The following is a 22,687-nucleotide window of genomic DNA, read 5'->3' on the forward strand; positions in this document are numbered from 1 at the left end:
GAGGGGGGCGGGGTTGCCTTGTTAGTTAAGAATGAAATTACATCTATGGTACTGAATGACATAGGGTCGGATGATGTGGAATCTGTGTGTGTGGAGTTAAGGAACCACAAAGGCAAAAAATAAACCATAATGGGAGTTATGTACAGACCTTCCAACAGTGGTAAGAACCAGTGGCGCAAGATGTACCAGCAGATCGGGCATGTCAGAAAGGCAAGGTCATGGTGATCATGGGGGACTTCAATATACAAATTGACTGGGTGCATAATGTTGCTGGTGGATCCAAAGAAAGGAAATGCTTACAGGATGGCTTTTTGGAACAGCTTGTCTCACAAGGGAGCAGGCTATTCTGGACTTATAGCATTGAGCCAGACTTTATGAAAGGTCTTAAAGTAAGGGAACACTTAGGAGGCAGTGATCATAATATGGTAGAGTTCAGTCTGCAGTTTGAAAGAGAGAAGGCAAAATCGGATGTAATGGTGTTACAGTTAAATAAAGGTAATTACAGGGGCATTAGAGAGGAATTGATGAAAATCAACTGGAAGCAGGGCCCAGTGGGGAAGACAGTAGAGCAACAATGGCAGGAGTTTCTGTGTGGAATTGAGGACACAGTATAGAGGTTCATCCTAAAGAAAAAGATTATCTGGGGTGGGTCGGGTGGGGAATTAAACAGCCATTGGCTGATAAAGGAAGTCGGGAAATGTATCAAAGAGAAAGACAGAGAGTCTATAAAGTGGCCAAGAGCACTGGGAAATCAGAAGGTTGGGAAGACTGCAAAAACAAACAGGATAACGAAGAGAAATAAGGAAGGAAGAGTAACCTAGCCAGTAATATTAGAAATGCTAGTAAAAGTTTCTTTCAACACATAAGAAACCAGCGAGAGGCAAAAGTAGAAATTGGGCTGCTCCAAATTGATGCTGGAAGGCTAGTGATGGGAGATAAGGAAATAGCTGAAGAACTTAATAAATACTTCACAGTGGAAGACATGAGTAATACCCCAACTATTAAGGAGAATCAGGGGGCAAAGTTGAGTTTGGTAGCTATTACAAAAGCGAAAGTGCTAGAAAAGCTAAAAGGTCTAAAAATTGATAAATCTCCTGGCCCAGATGGGGGGGGGGGGGGGCTACATTCTAGAGTTCTGAGGGAGGTGGCTAAGGAAACAGCAGAGGCATTGGTTGTGATCTTTCAAAAGTCACTAGAGTCAGGGAAAGCCCCCGATGAGTGGAAAATTGCTGTTATAACCCCCTTATTCAAGAAAGGATCAAGACAAAAGATGGAAAACTATAGGCCGATTAGCCTAACCTTGGTTGTTGGTAAAATTCTAGAATCTATTGTTCAGGATGAGATTTCTAAATTCTTGGAAGTGCAGGGTCAGATTAGAGCAAGTCAGCATGGATTTAGTAAGGGGAGGTCATGCCTGACAAACCTGTTAGAATTCTTTGAAGGAGTAACAAGTAGGTTAGACCAAGGAAACCCAGTGGATGTAATCTATCTAGACTTCCAAAAGGCCTTTGCTAAGGTTCCTCACGGGAGGCTGTTGAGTAAGGGCCATAGTGTTCAAGGTGAGCTACTGGCATAGATTGAGGATTGGCTGTCTGACAGAAGGCAGAGTGTTGGGATAAAAGGTTATTTTTCGCAGTGGCAGCCGGTGACTACTGGTGTCCCGTAGGGTTCAGTGTTGGGGCTGCAGCTGTTCACGTTTTGGTTGAAGGGACTGGGAACATTCTGGCGAAATTTGCCAATGGTACGAAGTTAGGCAGGCAAGCAGGTAGTACTGAGGTGGAGAGGCAGTGGGAAGATTTAGACAGTTTAGGAGAGTGGACCAGGAAATGGCTGAAATTCAATGAGAGCAAATGTGAGGTCTTGCACTTTTGGAAAAAAGAAAACTGGCGTGGACCGTTTTCTAAACGGTGAGAAAATTCATACAGCCAAAGTACAATGGGATCTGGGAGTGCTAGTCCAGGCTTCTCTAAAGATTGACTTGCAGGTTGAGTCCATGATTAAGAAAGCAAATAGCAAATGTCATTTATCTCAAGGGTTGGAGTATAAAAGCAGCGATGTGCTTCTGAGGCTTTATAAAGCTCTGGTTAGGCCCCATATAGAATACTATCCAATTTTGGGCCTCACACCTCAGGAAGGACGTACTGGCATTGGAGCATGTCCAGTAGAGATTCACCTGAATGATAGGCCTAATATACGATGAATGGTTGAGGATCCTGGAATTGAATTGATTAGAGTTTAAAAGGTTGAGGAGGGATCTAATAGAAACTTAGAAGATAATGCATGACTTAGAAAGGTTGGATGCTAGGAACTTGTTTCTGTTTGGTAGAGAGACTAGGACCCGTGGGCACGGCCTTGGAATTGGAGGGGGGTCAATTTAGAATGGAAATGAGGAGCCATTTGTTCAGCTAGTGGGCCTCTGGAATTGATTGCAACAGAGTGCAGTGGAGGCCTGGGCGTTGGATGTCTTCAAGGCAGAGATTGATAAATTCTTGATCTTGCAAGGAATTAAGAGCTACAGGGAGAGTGCGGGTAAGTGAAGTTTTAAATGCCCATCAGCCACGATTAAGTGGCGGAGTGGACTTGATGGGCCAAATGGCCTTATTTCCTCTCCCATGTCTTTGGGTGTTAAAACTTTCCCTACTCTTGGGGAAATAAGGCAGGTCAGTTGACTGAGGTGTCAGTGGGGGAGCACTTTGGGGCCAGCGACCATAATTCTATTAGTTTTAAAATAGTGATGGAAAAGGATAAACCAGATTTAACAGTTGAAGTTCTATATTGTAGGAAGGCTAATTTTGATGGTATTAGGCAAGACCTTTCAAAAGCTCATTGGGTGCAGATGTTCACAGGAAAAAGGATGGCTGGAAAATGGGAAGCTTTCAGAAATTAGATAACGAGAGTCCAGAGTATATTCCTGTTGGGGTATAAGAAAAGGCTGGTAGGTTTAGGGAAAGCTGGATGACTAGAGAAAGTGAGGGCTTGGTTAAGGAAAAGAAGGAAGCATATTTCAGATATAGACAGGTGCAATCGAGTGAATTCTTCAAGTATAAAGGCATTAGGCGTGTATTTAAGAGGGAAATCAGGAGAGCGAAAAGGGGACATGAGTTAGTTTGGCAAATAGGGTTAAAAACAATCCAAAGGGTTTTTTCAAATACATTTAAGGACAAAAGGGTAACTAGGGAGAGAATAGGGCCCCTCAAAGATCAGCAAGATGGCCTTTGTGTGAAGCCGCAGGAGATGGGGTAGATACTAAATGAGTAGTTTGCATCAATGTTTACTGTGTAGAAGGACATGGAAGATATAGAATGTGGGGAAATAATAGATGATGACAGCTTGAAAAATCTCCATATTACAGAGGAGGAAGTGCTTGATGTCTTGAAATGCATAAAGGTGGATAAATCCCCAGTACCTGATCAGGTGTACCCTAGAACTCTATGGGAAGCAAGGGAAGTGATTGCTGGGCCATTTGCTGAGATATTTGTATCATCGATACTCAACAGGTCAGGTGCCAGAAGACTGGAGGTTGGCTAATGTGGTACCATTATTTCATAAAGGTGGTAAGGTCTAGAACTAGAGGGCATAGGTTTCGGGTGAGAGGGCAAAGATATAAAAGGGACCTAAGGGGCAGCCTTTTCAGTTCGAGAGTCATGAGTGTACGAAATGAGCTGCCAGAGGACATGGTGGAGGCTGGTACAATTACAACATTTAAAAGGCATCTGGATGGATAAATGAATAGGAAGGGTTTAGAGGGATATGGGCCAAGTGCTGACAAATGGGACTAGATTAGGCTTGGATATCTGGTTGGCATGGACAAGTTTAACCAAATGGTCTGTTTCCGTGCTGTACATCTATAGTCATAGAGTCTTAAAGATAAAGTGTTTAATAGGCCAATTTACTTTGATATTGTCCTGGTTTATTAGCTGATTTTGTTAACTGCTTTTCTGTCCACACTTCTCTCTCATGTTGACCCCATACTCAGGAGCATGAGTAAGCCATAGAGCTTTCTGGTTTGCATCACTGTTTGGTAAGATCATGTGCAATGTTTGACATCATTCCACTTCCCCTCCTTGACTTGCGCATCCTTTTATGACCGTTAGAGTTAATAAAAGAAACTTTTGATCTCCAACTTTGTCAGTTTTCTCAGATGCAATCATTTACTGACACAACAGATTGAAGATGTAAAAGATTTGATTTGATTTTTCATAGGTACTGTGATGCAATGAAGAGTGTTATTCTGTGTGCTGTGTAGGCAGATCGTGCCATACAAAGTGCATTAGGGTAACAACAGAGTGCAATGTTACAGTCGTCGAGAAAGTGCAGAGAGAGATCAGCATTAACGATAGAGGTCCACTCAAAAGTCGGATAACAGTGGGGGATACGCTGTTCTTGAATCTGTTCGTACATGTGTTCAAACTTTTGTATGTTCTGCCCAATAGAAAAGAGTATAACTGGGATGGGAGGGGTCTTTGTCGGTTGCATTTTCCAAAGCAGCAGGAAGCATAGAGACAGTGGTTGGAAGGCTGGTTTCCATGGTCAACTGGGCTGTGTACGTGGCTTTGTAGTTTCTTATGGTCTTGGGAAATGTAATTGACATTACACTGTGATGTATTCAGATTGGATGCTTTCTATGATGTATCTATTAAAAATTGAGTATTTGTGGATATATCCAATTTTCTTAGCCTCCTGAGCAAATAGACATTGTTGTGCTTTCTTGACCATTACGTGATGGACCAGGGCAGATTATTGGTGAACATCATTCCAGGAACTTGATGCTCTCGATCATCATTGATTTAGATAGGGGTGTGCCCTCCACTCTGCTTCCTGAAATCAATGACCATCTTTTTCATTTTGTTGTTAATGGAGAGATTGTTGTCTTTACTCAATGCCACTAGGCAATAGAGCTCTTTCATGTACTTTGTCTCATCGTCGAGATCCAACTGACAACGGTACTGTCGTCAGCCAGCTTGTAAATGGAGTTGGGGTGTAATTTAGTGACCTATTCATTGGTGTTTAGTATAGTAGGGGATAATATGGCTTTGCGGGGCACTAGTGTTGATTATTATGGAGGCAGTGTTGTCACTTATTCTTGCTGATTGTGGTCTATGAGTCAGGAGGTTGTGGATCCAGTTACACAGGGGGAGACCTAGGTCTCAGATGAGATGAGTTTGCTTGGAATTATGGTGTTGGAGGCAGAACTGAAAACAGTAATTAGGAGCCTGACATAGGTATCCTTGTTATTCGTTTGTTCAAGGGATGAGTGTAGGGGCAAGGAGATGGCATTTATCGTGGACCTGTTGCAACAGGAAGCGAATCACAAAGATCAAGGCAATTGGGTAGGCTGGAGTTGATGTGAGCCATGACTAACTTCTTGAAACGCTTTGAATGGCAGTCATTGAGGCATGCTGTGGTAGTCGATCGGTGGGGTGTGCTTTCAGGTTTTGCTCAAGTTTTAATATTAGTAACACTCCTTGATCTGTATTTCCTCTGTCTGAAGTTGGTGAAAATAATTACGTTACCACCCATTTTTAAAAATGTTATCTTGCTGATCAAGGGATAAGAATTAATTTCTGCATTTTCTTTTCCTGTCTGATGCAGATGAATGCTAGTTGGCTCTGGTTTTTTTATTGTGGCTTAGTTTCTGATATTGGATGTGTGGCATAGGCCCTAATGGCACAAAAATGAGCTTTACAGAATATAAGTCAAATTAGTGTGGCTGTAGGCTGGTTGTTCAATGGTTGCTTTCCTCACTTTAGAACATAGAACAGGCCCTTCGGTCCTCTATATTGCACCGACCTGAGAACTATTCTCAGCTCATCCCTTTACACTATCCCAAATCATCCATGTGCTTATTGAAAGATTGTTTAAATCTCCCTAATGTGGCTGTGTTGACTACATTAGCAAGTAGGGCATTCTAGCCCTTACCACTCTCTGCATAAAGAACCTGCCTCTGACATCTGTCTTAAATCTATCACCCCTCAATTTCTAGTTATGCCCCCTCGTACACGCTGATGTCATCATCTTAGGAAAAAGACTTTCACTGTCTGCCCTATCTAATCCTCTGATCATCTTGTGTATCTCTGTCAAATCCCCTCTTAGCCGCCTTGCCAATGAGAACAGACCCAAGTCTCTCAGCCTTTCCTCATAAGACCTTCCCTTCAGACCAGGCAACATCCTGGTAAACGCCTCTGCACCTTTTCCAATGCTTCCACATCCTTCCTGAAATAGTGAGTAGAATAATGAGCAAATTACAGTGATGACGTTTTGACAGAATTGTTACCTTATCTATTTTCATCTTGGCACTTTGTGGAAGAAGTTACGATCTGGGCAGATTTGGCTGCAGGGTGAAGAGCAGAATTCCATATAATCAGTTAGAAAGCATGGTGTGGAAAATATCCTGATGTTTTAAACTTCCGTCTTGTTTTCTACCTACACCTGCTCCCCCCTTTTTGTTTTTACAAATGAAAGGCTTTTTAAGGAGTCTCGCAAACACAGCAGGTTAAATAGATTCTTTGTCTTCTGATTCTTATTGTTGAGATCTGTGTTTTTACAAAAATATTAAGAGCTTGGCAGTTAATCTTAATGCATTATTTCAAAGTTTGACTTTACCCAATGACAGAAATTACTCATTTAAAAAAATGTAGTGTAAATTAATTCCTCACTCTTCATGCTTGAAACATTTTGCTGCAGCAGTCAGGAAGCATGGTGGTGTTATATTTATTTATGTAACATATATAAATTTGGCACTATGGTTGTTTTATTTTAGCTGTACTCTAACAATGTTATCAAGTTAGCATAGAGTTCACCAATTTTGATACTGATTCTCCATCAAATTTGTTGTGCAATTTTCCCACCACCCCACAACCTTATTGCTGAAGGTCAGCATGAGCTATCTCCTTTGCCATTGAGGGTGGTCAAGATTTGGCACTGGTGTTATACTCTTGTTTTTGGTTTGATAGGAGAAAATTCAGGGAGTGTTTATATACTTGAGTATACAAATAAAGCTAGGAGAAAGTGAGGACTGCAGATGCTGGAGATCAGAGCTGAAAAAGTGTTGCTGGAAAAGCGCAGCAGGTCAGGCAGCATCCAAGGAGCAGGAGAATCGACGTTTCGAACATGAGCCCTTCTTCAGGAATCTGAAGAAATATAAATATACAAATAAAGCTAATCAACAAATGAAGTAATGCTCAGATCCTTTTAAAAGACAATATATCAAAACTAAACCTTTAACGGAAACTTGTGAACTTAAAGTAAAATGTGCATTTGGGGCTGAGAATAAATTGAAGCACTTGCCGTATCTACCGTTTGTGCAAGTTCTCAAGCAGATCAGACAATGAATGCTACCTCTGTGGAGACCGTTGTGTGGATGTAGCTATGGACGGTCTGCGCTAATGACCATTCCACAGCTTCTTGACTGAATATGTTTGTGACCAACTTGACCATATCCCAGAGCAGACCCACGCAGAGGTCCTCTGAGCTACTCTCACCACTCTACACTGAGTGTTCAAGGATCAAGAGCATGGTGCTAAAGTACAAATAGTGTAAAAAGGCGTTTGCAGCTTTAATTTGTGTCCTGCTCAGTTTTTAAAGAAAAGTTGTGTGGGTGAAGTTTCACTTAACTATTACTTGACAACTTTTGTTTCACTTTCACAGAAATTATCATTTCACAACTTGGTGAGAATTAAATTGAAACCTTAATGGCTTTATAAATGGCTCATTCTACTTAAGTATTTGGCACTAACTTATCGACTTAAATTATGCACACTTTTGTAGCAATTAACATCAACAACCATACAAATGTTTGTTAAATAGCTGTATTGTTTTTGACCATGTACTATTCTTGAGATGCAGGTTGTGAAGTATAGGAATTGTGAGGAAGTTGCAGTCAGGGCAGAAAGTTTCTATCTGTTGATTCTAAAAAAAACTACTGAAAGTCAGAAGTTGAGGTTTATATTTTCAGATTCAGTTGTCTGAAGCTCAAAGATTTATGTTGGGCACCTTGGCTACTTCAGAAAGTTGGTTGAGTTCTCATAGTAAATCAAAAGGAAAACACTTTTTTCCATCGGTCCAGAAATGATTCTTAATACTTCAGAGGCAATGTGTTGAAATTTGAAAGTAAACTATAAATTATTTCACAGCTGGCTGAGAGTTTTAAGACATGAGCGGGGTTGTATTTCATCAATGGATTTGTTAGTATTGACTAGAAATTCCCATGGAAAATCATGTTACAAAATATGAATATTAACTAACAGAATTTTGAAGATTTAAAATGATATTTATAACTGCAGGAAGTTATTGCATTAAATAAAATGTTAATTTTGTTTTGCAAAATGATACTACCCTTAACAGCCTAGCAGTAAAATTAGACCCTTAGCCTGACTGAATCTTTCTGGGTAGCCCATACTGCGTAAAGAAAGCTACTAACACCCCCTCCACCCTTTTTGCCTTAATACTCTGTAATGGAATTGCCTCCATAAATCTGATAGACACATCCATTATAATTAGCAAGTACTGGTTCCCACTGTTTGTTTGAGTGTGGGGACCTACACAATCAATCATAACCTGTGTGAAAGGTTCTTTGAATGCAGGAGTTGGCAACAAAGGTGCTGGATTTATTACTGCCTGTGGCTTACCTAAGTTTGGTGCATATGACATGTATGGCAAAAGTTAACCACATCCTTGTGCAGTCCAGGCCAATAGAAATGCTTTTGTACCTTTAGCCTGAGTCTCCTCACGTCAAGGTGCCTTCTATTGGTAGTTCAGGTGCTACTGTAACACTTTGTGTTGCCAGTAGCGCACAGACAATCTGGTGCACTTCTGCCCATTTCTCCTCTGCACTAATTTGATCTCCATTTCCGTCTTAGGATTCTATTTTAAGATGATAACCCCTCAGGAATACATTGATTCCTTTTGAGTATGCATCTATATATATTTTATTGTCTCGTCTTGCTGTTGTCAGTCCATTAGCCTTTCAGGCCTAAAGGTCTAGGACACTAATTGACAAATGTTTAAATCTGCTGGGATCTTTCGTACCCCAAATCTGTTCAAATCTGACTGGATTTGTCTAAACCTGTCCAAATCTCGGATCCAAGCTCCCATGCTGTTATAACATGGCGGTGAAACCCTCTTAATTAAACCAAGCACCCAGAAAAGCTCACCTTAACGGTTAAAATATGAGCGATAAAACTCCCAAATTCCACAATTTAGAGAAAAAAATATCCTTTTTTTAAAAAAACTCTCTAAAAGTGAACATTAAACAACAATAATTCGCAACTCTAAGCCGCCTCTTTGTCTTAACTGTTTATTATTTGCCCCTAACTGCAGCAATATGTTGTTCCAATAAGACACTTATTAAAATTGCATCAACTTAATTTTAAAACTACACAGTCACTGTCTTCGGTGTCTGTTTTTCTCCAGCTGAAGGTCTCTCTCGGTTTTCTGTCTCTTTACAGTGAAAATGCTTCATATGAAAAGGTACCTTTTGATAGAGAGGGTTTCCTAATTTCTTGGGTGTCTCTCGATGGTAGTTGTTCTCTCTGCAATGTTCAAAATGTCCGTATTTTTAGGTGTCGTTTATAGGGTGGGAAATAAACAAAATGACTAATGTCTGTAAAAAGGTACAGCAATTATCATGGGGGATTTTAATCTACATGTCAATTGGTCGAACCAGATCATTCAGGGTAGCCTTGAGGAGCAGTTCATTGAATGTATCCACAATAGTTATCTTGAATAGTATGTAATAGAACAGATGAGGGAGTAAGCTATCCAAGATCTGGTCCTGTATAATGAGACTAGGATAATTAATGATATCATAGTTAGGGAAGGAGTGACCACAGCTTGGTTGAATTTAGAATGGATGGAAAGTGTGAAAATAAAATCCAATGTCAGGGTCTTGTTCTTAAACAAGAGAGACTACAACAGGATGAGGGAGGAGATGGTTAAGGTAGACTAGGAGCAAAGACTTTATGGTGGGACAGTTGACGAATAGTAAAGGACTTTCAAAGCCATTTTTCAAAGGTGCTCAGCAAAAGGAAGGACTATAGGAAAAGGGATAATCTGCCATGGATGTCTAAGGAAATGAGAGGCTATCAAATTGAAAGAACACACAAAATGGCCAATATCAGCAGAAAACTAGAAGATTGGGAAAGCTTTAAAGGTCAGTAGCCACAAAAAGATCTAGAAAGAAAAGTTAGCTTGACTGAGAAAAAACTAGCTCAGAATATAAAGACAGATAGCAAAAGTTTTATATAAATATATAAAACAAAAGGGGGGGCTAAAGTAAACTTTTTGGTCCTTTAGAGGATGAGAAGGGGAGTATAATGGATTTGAGGAAACGGCTGAGGCATTAAATGGGTATTTTGTGTCTGTCTTCACATTGGAGGACACAAATAACATGCCAGTAATTGACAAAGAGACTAAGGTAGGTGAAAGAAATGGCAGGAGAAATAGCAAATGCACTCATAATTTTCCAAAATTCACTGGACTCTGGGGCAGTTTCAGCAGATTGGAAAACAGCAAATGTGATGTCAAATGTTTAAAAAGGGAGATAGACAAAACTTAGGGAATTACAGACCTGTCAGCTTAATTTCTGTAGTGGGGAAAATGCTTGAGTCTATTATCAAGGAAGAAATAGCAAGGTGTCTGGATATAAATTGTCTCATTGGGCAGACGCAGCATGGGTTCATGAACGGCAAGTCATGTTTAACTAATCTTTTCAAATTCTGTGAAGACATTACAAACACTGTGGACAATGGAGATCCAGTAGATGTGTATCTAGATTTCCAAAAGGCATTCAACAAGATGCTGCTTAAGATTAAATATGCAAGGCCTTACAGGCAATGTATTAGCATGGATAGAGGACTGGTTAACCAACATGAAACAAAGAGTGGGAATAATGTGTGCTATTCTCGTTGGCAATCAGTGACTAGTGGTGTGCCTAGGGGATTAGGGTTGGGACCGCAGTTATTCACAATTTACATAGATGATTTGGAGTTGGGAATCATGTGTAGTGTGTCAAAGTTTGCAGATGACACTAAGGTGAGTGCTAAAGTGTGTAGAGGACTGTGAAGCTTTGCAAAGGGGCATAGTTTGAGTGGGCAAAGGTCTGGCAGATGGAGTGCAATGTTAATAAATGTGACGTCACCCATTTTGATAGGAATGACATAAAAAGGACTATTACTTGAATGGTAAAACATTGCAGCATGCTGCTGTGCAGAGGGACCTGGAATGTCCTTGTGCGTGAATCACAGAAGGTTGGTCTGCAGGTGCAACAGGTAATTAGGAAGGCAAATAGAATTTTGTCCTTCACTGCTAAAGGGATTGAGTTTAAAAGCAGAGAGGTTATGTTGCAGTTGTATAAGGTGCTGGTAAGGTCACACCTGGAGTATTATGTGCAGTTTTGGTCTCCCTTACTTGAGAAAGGATGTACTAGGGGGTGTAGTGGAAATTCACCTAGGTTGATAGGGAGTTAAGGGGATTGGCTTATGAGGAGAAACTGAGGAGATTGGGATTATATTCATTAGAATTTAGAAGAATGAGGGGGATGTTATAGAAACATATACAATTATGAAGGGAATAGACAAGGTAGAAGTAGAGGGGATGTTTCTACTGAAGGGTCAAACTAGGATGAGATGGCATAGCCTCATAATAAGGGGGAGCAGATTTAGAACTGAACTGAGAAGGAACAACTTCACTAGGCAGGGGACCCCACAACAGATTCACAACCCTCTGGGTGAAGTGATTGAGGCTTCCTCAGCAAATGTTTTTAAAGCTAAGATAGATAATATTTTGAACAGTAAAGGAATTAAGGGTTCTATTGAGAGGGCAGGTACGTGGAACTGAGGTCACGAAAAGATCAGCCATGATCATATTGAATGGTGGAGCAGGCTTGAAGGGCCAGATGGCCTACTCCTTCTCCTGATTCTTATGTTCTTTTTCCAGTTTAGGCACGGTGTACAGCTTGACAACGTTCATTCCTGTGAAGTATGTGATGGATGCTGAAACTAATGCAGTATTGAAGTTAAACTTGAGCTGATCTTTAAAGATTTTACTACACATGGATGATCAACCAATACTCATTTTTGTGGTTTCTGTAATATGCAGATGAACTGCTTGAGTGCCTTTTTTTTAGCTGATGTGTAACTCAACAACAGGATTTACATTTTGTATGCTTGAATTTAAGACAGGCACTAGTCTAAATTACAGCTGTCTCTAATACAAGTGTGTTAATACTTGGATAGCAAAGTTGATAAAGATCAGTGCCCATGCTCCATTCAAACTTTCTATTATCTTGATCGAAATCTTCACATTTTCACTTGATTCATTTTTCCTGATGGTGAATGAGATCCCTAATTATTCCTTTTGTTAGCAAGTGGCACATTCTGTTCACACTGTACAAGACCCTAGACCATAAGACGTGGGAGCAATAGTCCATTTGACCCATTGAATCTGCTCTGTTATTCAAAAACATCTACTGTTTTGAGAATCCTCGCTCCACTTCCTGCCTTTGTCCCATAACCCCTGATTGCCTTAAATGATGTTTTAAAAAGTCTGTCAGTCTTGAATATGTTCAATAACCCAGTCTGTACGGCTCTCTTTGTAAACAAGTTAGATTCACTGTCTTCTCAGAAGAAATTCCTCCTCATCTCTACTCTACTCTAACCCCTTCTTCAGATCATGCCATTTCATCCAAGACACACCAATAAAGAGAAATAACCTCTCAGCATGCACTCTCTCAAACCCTCAAATAATCTAACACGATTTAATAAGGTCTCCTTTCATTCTTCTGAGCTTAACTATCTACAAACACAACCTTGTTAACCTCTCTTCCGAAGAAAATCTTTCGATACCAAGATCAACCTAGTGAATATTCTACCCCCATTGCCAATATAAGGGGACCAAAACTTTTCAGAATGTTATCTAGCTAATATCTTGTATAGTTTTAGCAAGATGTTTCTACTTTTGTACTTCATTCCCTTTATAAAGACCAAAATTCCATTTGTCTTCCTTAGTACCTGTTGAATGTGGAGCTAGCTAGCTTGTGATTTATGGACAAGACGCATCAAATCACACTGCAGTGCAGGTTTTTGTAATTTTTCTCAATAGTCTGATGTTTTCATCCTGCCAAAGTGCAGAACCTAATATCTTCCCAAATCTAAATGCTCTGCTATTCATGCTTTAGAATAGGCTCTAAATGCTAAGTAGTACAGTGCGTTAATAAAAGGATACCAGTGAGAATGTGTATAGGGTATAAACAAGCAGGGAAAAGTTAAATTCTAAGTTTTGTGAAACAAGAGGTTCAGCTGAGAGTGACTCAGATCAGATAAGAACTTGCAGTTAACAGTGGGGTGCTGGAGGCAAGGGTAATGGATTAACAAAGTGGAAAAGCATGCATTATGTAGAGCCATTTAACAACATGGAAGCATTCAGTATGTAAGGTCAGGTTAACAAGGTGAAAAGTATTCATTATGTGAAGCCAGTTAAGGTTAAGAACACTAATTGTGTAACAGCAGATGGTTTAATCTCTACTATTGACAATCACTGATTGTAATGGTCTCATAATCACTATGTGTGTTGCCTTATCTGGATGCACCTCCCTGTAAAATAATGAATTACATAATCAAGAAACTGCTGTTTGAGAGAAGATTGAAATCATGTCTCTGTGCACATGGGCAATCATTCTCTCTCCCTCCAGAGCCTGGAATAAAGATGAAGATGTTGAAGCCATACTGTGTCTCTGAGCGTTTTGCTTTGACTGAGGGCAGAAACAAGACAACACCAGCAGATGAAATTTTTCACCTTGCACCCATGAGACTAACATGACAAGAGGTGATATAATATGGGTTGCAATGTTGGGTCTGATGCTATGTATGTAAATGCTAGTGTTATATGCTATTAACTCCCTGGGTGAAGATATTTTACTGAATTGCTCCGTGAGAACAGCAAATGTGGTAGACTACATTGAAGTATTAGTGAATTGCTGCTTCACCAACCTCACCTATTGTATGCATTGCTGCTGATGTGGTGTCCTCTATGTGCAGACTTGGAGACTTGTTTGTGGAGCATTTCCACTCTGCGCACACCAATCCACACACCCCCACCCACCCACACCCTCACCCTCACACTCATACAATCACTTGTTCCTCAGATGCTTTGACCTGCTGTGTTTTTCCAGCTTCACACCTATTAACTCTGGTTCCCAGCATCTACATTCCTCACTGTCTTCAAAACACCTGGATGGTTTGTTTGGAGCCTTGGCAGCTCTGGAGGGGAGGGGGCATTAAATGGGCAAGGTGTTGCATTTGCGGAAGGTGCTGTGGGTTGTGGAGAGGTATTGGGAGTAGATTTATTAGGCAGTCATCTGCATGCATCATCCTAAAGGCCCTGCATGGAAAGGAGATGATGGATCTTGTTGAATATTTTCTTGGGCTGACTATCAGAGTCACAGAATACCTGATGACCAGAACTTACAAACAAACAAGGCATAGCTTGGCTGGTGATGAGAAAATCCCTCCCTGTTGGATCTTTCCATCACACCTATATTCTTGAGAGCAACAGGCAGAGTATGTCAAGGCAGCTATAGTAGGGAAAATACTATTTTGTTGAACTTCCCTTTGCTTAGAAGGTCTGGAGAGGAATGTGGTGGCTTTTTAGAAGTTTATCCAGAGAAGCTTCGTGACACAGGACTCTGCTGTAGGAGTTGTTCACAACCATGCTTTGAGGTGAATATCGATTGTGCCTAAATGAATGTGATCTCGGTGAAGGAAACTGTTTTGGTCTATGTGTAATGGTCTGTGCTGGTCCTCCAGTGAAAAGACTTGTTCTCAATTGATTCCAAGGTCTGGCACATTCCAAGGTCTAGGGCTACATGCTGAGTCATGCACTAGAGCAAGTAGCACACACCACTGGTGCAATCTTATTGACTAAAGCCTTTCAATCACAGTGCACTGAGGGAATTCATACTGTGTAGAATTCCTCGGGCTTGATGCCTGACAAGGGATGTGTGAGATGAATATCAAGAATATTTTAACACCTAAGAGTGAAACTTGCTGTGTGGAAACCAGTTGAATTTCATTTCAGCACTTGTAACTTTAAGTCAGTGCTTTGTGCTGCACACATACTTTATTCGTGAACTTTGTCCATTTTCAGGGAGCAAAAATTCATGGTGAGGACCAATGTTTGGAAGTTGACCTGAGTCCTATTATTCCAGATCGTGTCAGTGAATTACAATTCTGCAGCTGAGTAATGGCAGATGAGATGACTTGAAGCTAGTACTGCGTGCAAAAATAGAACTGACATTCCTTGTTGCTCAACTTGAATGTGAAAAGTTCTACAAACTCCTTGATAAAATGGCAAAAACTGCCTTGCTAGTGTTCCAGGACAACACCATAACAAATATCAAACAATAAGATAAACATTTGCTGATGACAGTCAGGCAAACTTTTAAAAAGTTATTTCACTGGTAGAATTTTTGGTAATGACTTGTTTAGAATTACCTGTTTAAATTAAGCCATGCCCCTCCCTTTTGATTATTCATTTCTAAATCCACCAATTTGACTTTGAGGTGTTCCAGCATCATCTAAAACTTTTTAAAGTACCATTGATAGATTGTGAATGACAAACTGGTGCCCATATCAGCAATGTTGCAACATAAAATACAATCTCCATTTTACATTGACTTCAAATCCTTTTAACTTGTTTTATGTTAAAAATCACGTAACACCAGGTTATAGTTCAACAGGTTTATTTGGAAGTACTGGCTTTCAGACCGCTGCTCCAGGAGCAGTGCTCTGAAAGCTAGTAGTTCCAAATAGGTCTGTTGGACTATAACCTAGTGTTGTATGATTTTTAACTTTGTCCACCCTGTCCAATGCTGGCACCTCCACGTCATAGCTTGTTTTATGCCATTATATCACAAAACTTTGTCAGTAACTTAAAGCATCCTTGTAACAGAAGGCTAATATTTGTTTACTAATCTATTTTGCTGTATTCAGCTAAGATCGTTAAGCATAAATTGCATTTAACACCTGGTACCTTGAATAGGATGACATTTTCTCTTATGGGTTTACCAAAACAGTCAGTAGTAAATTATGTAAGCAATTCAGTAGAAATATCTTCACCCAAGGAGTGATGAGCATATACCACTACCATTAGCATGAGTGGGGGTGTCTAACTTTGAAAAATTTGAAGAGACACCCACTTCAGCATGAAAATAAAAGGATGATGTAAGATGAGAGGAGATTCACGTGAAGCATAAACACATACATGGACTGGTTGGGCGGAACATTCTGTTTTGTTACTACATTTTCAAACTGATTAGTGTAGTTATCTTATTGTTAGTTATGTTATAGAGCAAGCTGTATTCTAGCTTTTCTCTTTTGTTTGCTTAATGTCTTGAGTTCGTATTGAATTCACACAAAATCGGTTGTTTTACCTTTTTTATTGGAGTAGTGCATTATTGGTTACTGTGTGCACTTTCACTCTTCCAGATTCCCAACGCTCCCACCTGACCTCGTTCACCATGAAGTTGATGGACAAATTTCACTCACCGAAAATAAAACGAACTCCATCAAAAAAAGGAAAACCATTGGAGATAACTATCAAAGCTAACACAGAAAAACCTCCAAACAAGGTTTGTTCCTCCACCCATGCATTATGCAAAGAAAATTTAATGTCAACAACTTTATTTACTTTATATTTTAACTTTCAGTTACAAAATGCACGAATTAAAGAGAGCATTTTCATTTTTTTTCTTGTCACTCTTCAGTCATCAAAATGCTTCTCAAATAATCATCCTGTAATTGAGTTTAAGTCTTCTAAGTTTTGTCCTCAGTGGCCCAATGTCTTGTTACTAGTTTTCCCACTTCCTAATTCAAACTTTGACATTACTGCCATTTTCTTTGGTGAACAGCAAGGTTAGCAATGAACTTGACAGCTGCATCCAGTGTCTTTGGCAATGTTGCATTTCATTATGCAAGAGGGTTTGATTGTCATTAACAGAACTGATGTAAAGTCTAGCCAAGACTAACCACAAAGAGAAGTCAGCTAATTGGTCCAAAGAAGTGGAATGAAGACATAGTCTTGTTGTATTAATCATTTTGTTTTGACATGATTTAATGTGAAGGTAAAGCTGGGAGCAGGGCAGGGAAAAAAGGTATTGTGATGTCTTCCTGCAAAAGGTATAGGGGCGAAGTAAAACACAAAATTGTACTTGATAATAGGAGAAATTACTATCTTGGTAGCTAATGTCTCTGTAAATCATAATTATCCACTTTGCTTGTACATCAATGGGGCTATTCATGACCAGGTAATTATTTTCTTGCAGCAGTCATAGTAGAGTTTGGAGATGTGCAGGGGACCACCTCTAAAAATATTTTTTTCCCAGTGTTAGAATTTAGCATTCCATTTGAGTGAAAGAAGTTTGGGTTAAAAATAACTGCTAAACCTCATTATGGGAAATTACATCAGGCTGAAGACAAGGTTAGCTGGCGTGGACAAGAGAAGGGGTTTAGCAGAAAAGGTGGCTGAGAACCCATGGCAGATGTTTAAGAAAATACTGCATCACCCACAAAGATTTTATCCCAGTTGCCGAAGGATTTCAGAAAGTGAATAAACCAGCCATGGTTAACCAAGAAAGTTAAGGATATTATCAAATTGAAAGAGAAAATATACAATATGGCAAAAATTAATGGCCGAGGATTCCGATAGTTTTGAAAGCCAGTGAAAGACGACCAAAATGGAAGAGTGAACGGAGTAAGCAAGCAAGTAATATCACTATGGGCAGTAAGAACTCATCTTAACATTAAAGTAAGAGAAGGACCAAAGTGAGAGGTCCTTAGAGAATTAAGTTAGGGAAAACAATGGGATGCTAGGGAATGGCAGAGGATTCGAATAAATAGTTTGCATCAGTAGAAGACATTAATGGCAGTCCAAAAGTGCAAAATAATACAGACAAAATGGGGGAAGAAATGAAGCATGTGTAACTAGAGGATTAAGTCCTAGAGAAACTAATTGGTCTAAAGACCAACAGGCCCCCCTGGATTTGGTGGATTCCACCCTTGGATATTTAGGAAAGTAGATACAGAAGTAATGGATGCACAGGCAGTAATCTTCTAATAATTCTTCGATTCTGGAAGAAATTCCAGTGGGTGTGAAAATCTCCAATTTAAGACACTTCTATAAAAACAGAAGGAGACGAAAACACAGATTAACAAGCAGGATAGATGAAGGTGAACCAGTTGATGTACTATATTTGGATTTCCAAAAGGCATTTAATTAGGTACTGCACAATAAGATAACAGTCCATGGTGATGGTATTTCACAGACAGAGGATTGACTGACTAGTAGGAGATAGAATTAGGGTAAAGAGGGCAAATTCAGGATGGCAGCCTCTAGCCGGTGGTGTGCTCGGGCAATCAGTGGTAGGACTGCAGTTTTGTTTTATGACTTGGATGTTAAGTGATTGGATTGTCACCAAGCTTGTGGAAAACACAAAAATAAGTGAGAATGCTGTCTACAGAGGGATGTAAACGGGTCCAGCGAATGGGTAAAATCTTAATGGAATTAGTGTTTGAAAATATGAAGTTGTGCACTTCAGAAGAAAGAAAGAGCTGGGCCTTAGTAACCCAGGAAAAGGCTATTTAAAACTGCAGCATAGAATTTATGGTCCTCAGATGCTTGCCTTCTGATTTAAGCACAAATTCAATGGGAAATGGAAGGTAAATGGTCTGTTGGCTTTCCATTCAAAGGGAATAGAGTATACAATAGGGACATGTTGCTAAAACTAAACCAAGCACCTGGAATACTGTGAACTGTTTTGGGTCCCTTATCTAAGGTTAGATATTGGAGGCAGTTGTTAATTTTAGAGAGTTTATGATCATTTACTAATATAGGCAGTTGATGATTTGTAAGCAATTATCTGACACTTTATCAAGTTTAAGAAGCACCAGTTTAGATATGATGCATTATTTAATTAGATAAAGATGTAGAACTCTGACAATTGGAAATTGTTCACTGTTACCAGAAGACAAACAGGCTGTCAACATGGAATGTTTTGGTCTGGTGAGGGCAGCATCCTGTTCCGTAGTCAAGGAGTTATGGAATCTTCCATTTGCTGATGAAGATTGCTTGAAGAAGACTGTGTCTGGAGACCACCCAATGATAACTACCTGTGAGGTCCACTTGATGAGGACTGCCCCCAAAAGAATTCACCTCTGTCCCTCCACATTTATTGTTATGTGACGTTTCTAGGGACAGATCAATTATTTGAACCCTTTTGGCCAATGCGCATGAGACAACTACTCAGATATTAGATGATTGTTGTCTCTTTGCCCACTTCCATTTGAAAGTTAATTTTCATTCCTTCTAAACAAAGTCTTTTTGCAAATGATACACTTGTATACTTAGCACCAGACAAACTGTTGACGTTAGTTCAAAGTGCAGCATGACATCTGTGTTTCTCATTCTTTTATTTTCCCATGCTCAAACTTTGGAAAGCTAAATACTGAAATGAAATGAAAAATCATTCTCTGCAGAAAATACTAGGAAAATTCAGTTTTTAAGTGACTCCAATAACCATTACAGTTGAGAGATGATTCACTAGGTTGATTCGAGGTATGGAACATTTTCTTATCGAGGAGGTTAAGGTTTGAGAAGAATGTTAGACATCCTTATTGAAACACATTCTTGGGGGAATTGGCATGGTAGATGCAGAGAGGGGGTTTACTTTTAATGGAAGAGTCTAGGACAAGAAGGCATAATGTCAGCATTAGGGATTGGCTGATTAGGGTAGACATGAAGAGAAATTTCTTGAGTGTAGTGATTCTGTAGAAATTCTTTACCATAGAGGGCTGTAGAGGCTGGGTGGTTAAGTATATTCAAGATCAAAATTTTTAATCTGTAGAAGAATCTAGGGTAATGCAGATAAGGCAGGAAAGTGGAGTTGAGAATTATCAAATCAATAGTGTGATCCCATTGCTTGGCAGAGCAGATTTGATTAGCCAAATGGCCTACTTCTATTCTTTAGTCTTATTCAGCACAGAAGTAGGGTTTCCTGTCTTGATCGAAATATGTTGGCCATTGTTTTGAAGATCCTGACTCACGAGTGTAAGTTAGTAATCTTCAAACTGATGTTCAATACTATGAACAAACACAGTTTCTAATATCTTCATTGCCTGCTGTCGCATGCAGATGGACCAAATTTAGCAAATTTTATTTGCAGAGGGTGAACCCTTCCAGGATCTCTACCTGCAGCTGGCAATAATGCTTTGACAAGTGATGTAGTTTTAGTGCGGTACAACCTTGACTGAGCTTCTGGTCTGTTGTAACCCTGTTCAGGTTTAGTATTGGTACTGCTTCAAAAAGCAGTTTGCACTGTTCAGTTTTTCTCTGCTAGACTGCTAAAATTAGTTGCATAATGTCTGAGGTATTCGCTCTGTTCATGTACTTTTCCTGTTTTTAATGTTGTGCTTGATGACTCATTCTCCTCTGTCCCTCAATGGTAGTGTCTACTTATTTGATGACATTTTTATATCGTGGTTATAGAGTCCTGTAGCACAGAAACAATTTCTTTTTAGAAAGGCTTTCTCGACCAGCTACTTTCCGTAATCTTCATTAGCAATATTGTGAAAGTTGATGGAAGTTTAATTTTTCCTGTAACAATTATACAATATTGAGAGTACAGAATACATCCAGGTAATCTTGTTGCTCTTAATTTTCCTTCCATGAGTCTAACATAAAGTTCCATCTGTCTATCTTAAATGTACTGATGGTTGGTTTACGGCACATTGCTGATTGTAAGCCCTACCATGTCTTGCATAAAATCAAATCAGCTGTACAAGCTACCTGAGGTGGATTTAATATATGTGAACTTGTAATTGAAACGTAATGGGACAAACTAAGTAACAAAGTAAACAAATACAACCAAGTAAGATAATTTGTGCATGAATTAGGATACATGATCAAAATTGCACATGCAATTAGCATGCAATTTCTCAAGTCAAAAGTTACTTTATATTCCAATATTACATTTCAGTGTTTGAGTTTCGTCACATTTTGAGGTCCCTTTTAGTCTTTTATGGTTTAGCAATTGTTATTCTGTTATTTAATGAATATGGATAATTTGACTTCCATGTGCCAATCTTGTCAATAAATGTGACATAGTTACTACACTATCTGTTATCCTTTTGGACCACAGAAGTCCAGAAAACTGCTACTTAAATTCTACAGTGAGATTGAACATTTCACTCAACCTATTCATACACTTCATTTTCCAGCTTGCTTTTGACTATATTTGAAAATAAGACTGAGTCATCATAGCAATTGTCAGACTTTTAATGATAGAGTAATCTAATCTCTGAAATACAGAAAATAAAGTCAGATTTAAAGTGTCAGAGAAATCCTTTGGGTTTTATTTTAGGTTGCGTCCCCATCAATTTGCATATGTGTCCGTGTATGGGTATACTGGACCTTTGGTTTGTACTATTTGTTTGTAGTTTTGGTTAATTATTTTCATACTTTTATGAAATGTGAAAAGACAACATTTTATGGAACATCAACTGAATCTTTCAATTCTTGACAATATTTTGTAATGATTTATCTATGTTTGTGTACGATGCATACATTCATAAATGGTAACTGTTTTAAATTACACGTACCTGATTTCCCTTTTAATTTGTTTGATGCAGACTTTAAACCGGCTGGAAGAGCAGGAAAAGGAAGTGGTGAGTGCACTGCGGTATTTCAAAACCATTGTGGATAAAATGGTGATTGACAAAAAAGTGCTAGAGATGTTGCCAGGGTCAGCCAGTAAAGTCCTCGAGGCCATCTTGCCGTTAGTACAAGTGGATCCACGCATTCAACAAAGGTGAGTGCATAGCATTCTATGACTCCTAACATTTTGTTAGCTAGCTACTCCAGAAGTTGGAAAGGCAAGGAATGGTTAGTGGTAGTCAACATGGCTTTGTGTGTGGGAAATCATGTCTTTGAAGAGGTGACAAAGATTAAAGACAGAGTGATAGCCATTGTCAAATGGACTTCAGCAAAGCATTTGATAAGGTTCTGTGTAGTAGACTAGTTAATAAGATTAGATCACATGGGATCCAGAGGGTGCTAGTCCATTGTACGCAATTCAATTGAAGATGGGAGACAGGGTGGTGGTATAGGGTTGCTTTTCAGACTGGAGACCACTGACCAGGGGTATGCAACAAGGATTGGTGCTGGTCCACTGCTTTTTGTCATTTACAAAAAATGATTTGGATATGAATATAGAGGCAGGTTCACAAATGACACCAAAATAGGTGGTATCATCGACAATGAAGAAGATTATCTTAGAGTACAACAAAGCCTTGATCAGATAGAGTTTAATTTAGATGAATGTGAAGTGTTACATTTTGGTTAGGCAAACTAGGGCAGGACTTACACAATGGTAAGGCCCTGGGGAGTGTTGCCAACCAAGAGACCTAGGGGTGCAGATGCATAATTCCTTGAAACTAGTCACTGGTCGACAGGGTAGTAAAAAAGGCTTGCCTTCATTGGTCAGAACATTGAGTACAGGAGTTGGAACATCATGTTGCAGCTGTACAGGACAATGGCAAGGCTACTTTTAAAATGCAGCATATAATTCTGGTCGCCCTTTTGTAGGAAGGATGTTAAACTTGAGTAGGTGCAGAAGAGATTTACAAGGATATTAAAGGAA

The 22,687-nt window shown here is 39.4% G+C and overlaps 1 protein-coding gene across 1 annotated transcript in view; it reads left to right on the forward strand.

Moving 5' to 3' along the window:
- LOC140469263 (rap guanine nucleotide exchange factor 1-like) overlaps positions 1-22,687 on the forward strand; it is a 236,966-nt gene that overhangs the window by 73,452 nt on the left and 140,827 nt on the right. Inside the window, exons 2-3 of the mRNA XM_072565605.1 lie at positions 16,482-16,624; positions 21,678-21,856. Coding sequence (XP_072421706.1) covers positions 16,482-16,624; positions 21,678-21,856 — 322 coding nt within the window. The remainder of the gene's footprint in view (positions 1-16,481; positions 16,625-21,677; positions 21,857-22,687) is intronic.

The sequence above is a fragment of the Chiloscyllium punctatum genome, chromosome 49 (assembly GCF_047496795.1).
Source record: "Chiloscyllium punctatum isolate Juve2018m chromosome 49, sChiPun1.3, whole genome shotgun sequence".
NCBI classification, from domain to species: domain Eukaryota; kingdom Metazoa; phylum Chordata; class Chondrichthyes; order Orectolobiformes; family Hemiscylliidae; genus Chiloscyllium; species Chiloscyllium punctatum.